Source organism: Nicotiana tabacum, chromosome 17, assembly GCF_000715075.1.
Source record: "Nicotiana tabacum cultivar K326 chromosome 17, ASM71507v2, whole genome shotgun sequence".
NCBI classification, from domain to species: Eukaryota; Viridiplantae; Streptophyta; class Magnoliopsida; order Solanales; family Solanaceae; genus Nicotiana; species Nicotiana tabacum.
This window is the reverse complement of record NC_134096.1, coordinates 72870706-72874580: the sequence shown is the minus strand read 5'-3', so window position 1 is coordinate 72874580 and position 3875 is coordinate 72870706. Positions and strand designations below refer to the sequence as shown.

The 3875-nt window shown below is 38.4% G+C and overlaps 1 protein-coding gene across 1 annotated transcript; it reads right to left on the bottom strand.

Moving 5' to 3' along the window:
- Positions 1-710: 710 nt before the first annotated feature.
- Positions 711-3070, bottom strand: LOC107831663 (protein JINGUBANG-like). Its single transcript, XM_016659447.2, has one exon. It carries the CDS (start codon positions 2398-2400, stop codon positions 961-963), a length of 1440 nt encoding a protein of 479 aa, XP_016514933.1. The 5' UTR covers positions 2401-3070; the 3' UTR covers positions 711-960.
- Positions 3071-3875: the final 805 nt, after the last annotated feature.

The following is a 3875-nucleotide window of genomic DNA, read 5'->3' as shown; positions in this document are numbered from 1 at the left end:
TGTGCTTATATAGAGAAACACATCTTCTAGCTCTTAAAGAGTTGAGAAGAAGTGGTGCCTCACGTCATCGTTGTCGTTCGCTCGACTTCGGTGATATGATTGATTGATAATTTTTTGGACTAAATTTATTTTTCATATTCCGTTATTTATTTTTCTTTTTCCTGATATATTTTCGCGGATAATTTTCTAACGGTCATTTTTGAAATTAAAATTTGCGACCAAATAGAAAGGAACAATACCTCATGTGAATAGGTACTTTCGCACCTATTCAACCCAGACTTTCTGGCTATAAATTCAGAGGTTTAGCCTCACTTTCAGACCACCGAAAATTTGCATATTGTCCCCTCTCTGTTCTGCATTTCTGCACTGTCTTTCAAAAGTAAAAACGTAAGCATCAGTGTGATTTACTGCCGTTTGTTGAGTACGACGAGTTTCTGTAATTTCCATTGCCGGTATTACAGAATAATTATTCCGTTCTATTCTGGGAGGAATTAATCCAACAACCTCGGACAACGGTGAGGGGATTAAATTACTTAAGAAAACACAGTTTTATGTTGGGCTCGGAACATTATTAATCTTATTTCATTTATGTCTTTTGTTTCTGGTTTCGTTTCATTTTGCAGAAATTATATTTTTGAGTAAAGATAATAACAAAGAGAAATGAAGATGACAGTATTACTACATAAGCAATGTGGAAAATTCATCCCATATCACGCTAATGTTAATGCACGTATGACAAACAACAACAATTCAATTACATCCATCGCCATTGACATTAATTTGTGTTCCAACTCTAAAAGGTGAAAACAAATAAAGCCTTCATTTACATTTTCTCAGCAAAGCTAGCAAAAGATAGAGAATTTTAACTTGGTCAATCTCCAAAGCTAGCTGCGTGCATGCTTCTACACAATTGTCAAAAGAAAAATGTAATCTTCTCCGTTGTAAATGTTCCCACCGTTACTATTTTCTCCTTTGGCTAACTCTGCAGCTACTTTGTGATCCAAGGCTACAAGCAGAAGGAAAAGTCTGCGGCGGACTCATCCCTACTTCGGCCTGATTTTGTAATTGCTGTTGTGCTTGCGGTGACACTCTCCATATCTTCACCGATTTATCAAGGCTTCCGCTATACACTATAAACTGTCGATCACCACTTGTTTGTTCTTTATCCTCTTCGACGGCCAAACATTTTACGGGACCAGAGTGGCCGCTCAAAACTGATAAACATATATGTTCACTCCCATCCCTTCTCCACACACAAATATTATTATCAGCTGATCCACTGAAAATTAAATTCCCTGCCGTTGCTAAACAGAGTGTTGCAAGTTTATGACCCCTTAAAACTCCTCCATGAGTTAAAAGCTTGTCACGTTGCCAAAAATTGACTAGCCCATCAGAGGAACCACAATAGAGGAAATTCGATGTTGGGTCCACAGCTAAGCTTGTTACGGCGCATTCTTGCTTCAATAATGTTTGTGAAAAGAAGTGTTTTGTTCCTTTCCCTTGTGATTCTTTTCTCCATATTTTAACAGTTCCATCAGCAGATCCTGAAAAGAGTTGTCCATTAAAGCCAACAACTATTGAATTTACGGCATCGTCGTGGGCATTTATCGATTCCAAACATTTCGAATCTGATGGTCGCCAAACTTTTATGGTTTTATCCCAAGATGCTGAATACAAAAGCTTTTGGTCCTCGCTCATGCAAAGGCAAGAAATCGCATCAAAATGCTTTATCCACACGGCATTTCGATTTCGCCTCGTTTCGATATAATTGCTCGGTTTCATCGAACTTTTTATATAAGCCGTTAAAGTTGGTAAAGTTCCTATGCGTTTGTAAACGCTTGGATCCTTACCAGAAACCTTCCAAACACGAATCTTCCCATCTTGATGACCTGTAAAAATTCTTTCTCCAGCAATAATAATTGCCTTTACCAATCCACTATTTGATTTAAATCCCGAAAATTCTTTGTGATTTTTCCACACCCTAATATTCTTACTATCAGATCCTGTGTATAACAAATCCCCTGAAGCGGCCAAAGAATATATATGGCCTTCTTCACGAACAAGGGAACCCATAAGACCTGTATAGGAATAATTAGTACTAGGCTCGACGTGAGATGTCCATGGAGATTTTGATAATGGAGATGTTGTTTGGTCCCAAGAAGGATCTAAATATGGAGATGATGATGGATCCCATGTAGGAGATGTGTTGTGAGGAGAGTTGTAATCGGAGCTTAATCGAGGACGAGGGCGATCGTAATTTGCATGGCTAGTTTCTGATATGTTGCTTATTCGAAAAGAATATTCATCTTCATTTGGATCAGATTGCATTTCGCTCCCGAATGCTTGTTTGTGGTGGCTGTTTTCTTCTGTCACCATTTTGCTTTTTCTTGAATTTCTCATTCTGCTATATTCTCATCAAAGTACCGATCAATGAACTAAAAAAGGTAGATGATTACAAATCAAATGAGAATTTAGAATAAACCAGGGAATTAATAAAGCGATCCAGGAAAGTTGGATTCAAGGAAAACCAGAAGAGGGAAACTATAGGATTGAGAGGTAGGAACAGAGAAATGTACGTAGGATGTTTTAGAGGAATGGGCATACATATGTTTTGAAACATGCATCAATAGGAGAGAGAAGGTGCGGCCATGAAGCTCTTGGGTACAAGACATGGATTTTTGAGGCACACTTTGTCAAACAATGCTGAAATATCCTAACCAGTAATAATGCATAGTAGTTTATACGTGGTGTTTACGCGCACCAACGAACTTTATTGAGTACTAGTGCAAAATTTAATATGCTCATATTTAATGATCACATGAGAAAGCGATACGTGGAGCGAAAAACAGACTACAGTTGGATCCGAAGGCATTGATCTCGCTTGTTATCGAAGAAAATGATACTCATAAAGACAAAATAAATGCGTGTCATCCGGTAGCATTCAATAAAGAATATTCTATAGAATTAAGTGCATGATCCGTTATAGAGAATATGACATTCAGTGCCCACCATTACACATTCTTCAATGGCCCTCGTAATTATTATTTAAGAGGGGTTTGATCCTAGGACCTTGTTCCTTAAGTGTAACTATAAATAGTGAACTCTATTATCATTATATGGGTACGAATTTTCTGACAAGCATACACTACATTTTATCACAAGCTCAATAATATTTTACTTGCTTATTTTTATATTGTTCTTACTGCCTCCGGAAGCTCTACACCTGGGACTAAGATATCTATTATTTTATTTTAATTTCAAGACTAAGTCTTACATTTTTGTCTATAAACCACGTACAAATTCAATTATATCGTTTTACGCGTAAACAGTTTGGCACCCACCGTGGGGCATAGACAGTCGTGAAATTGAATTAATCCCTCAATCTATTACTAACTTGTTTGATTCTTTATTCTTAGAAAAAATCATTAAAATGGTAGATAATGGTGTCAACAACACACACAACGTTGAGGCCCACAAAAATCATCTTCAGCACGAAGATTCCATCAGTGATACCCGCAACGAGGGGAACGAGGCCACGCCGGTTCACGACGGGTAATATCCACAACATGTTGGAGAGGCAACTCCTGATGATGCTGAAAACGAGCACGTCGTCGAAATAGTAAGGATCTTGAAGGAGTAACAAGAGGCCATTATAGGCCATCTCACACGACAGAATAAGGTCATGACGGAGCTGAAGTGGGCGTTGTCGGGTGCTTCTAATAACGCAAACAGATAAGGTCCAGTTCCTCCCGGTGCTCCCAAAAATCAAACAACACAGAGGGTCGACAACAACACCCCGAGGGGTGAGGTCGGTTTCGATGAGACTCAGGGGAACAATAGTAGTTCTGGCAACAACAATAAAAACGATCCCTTTA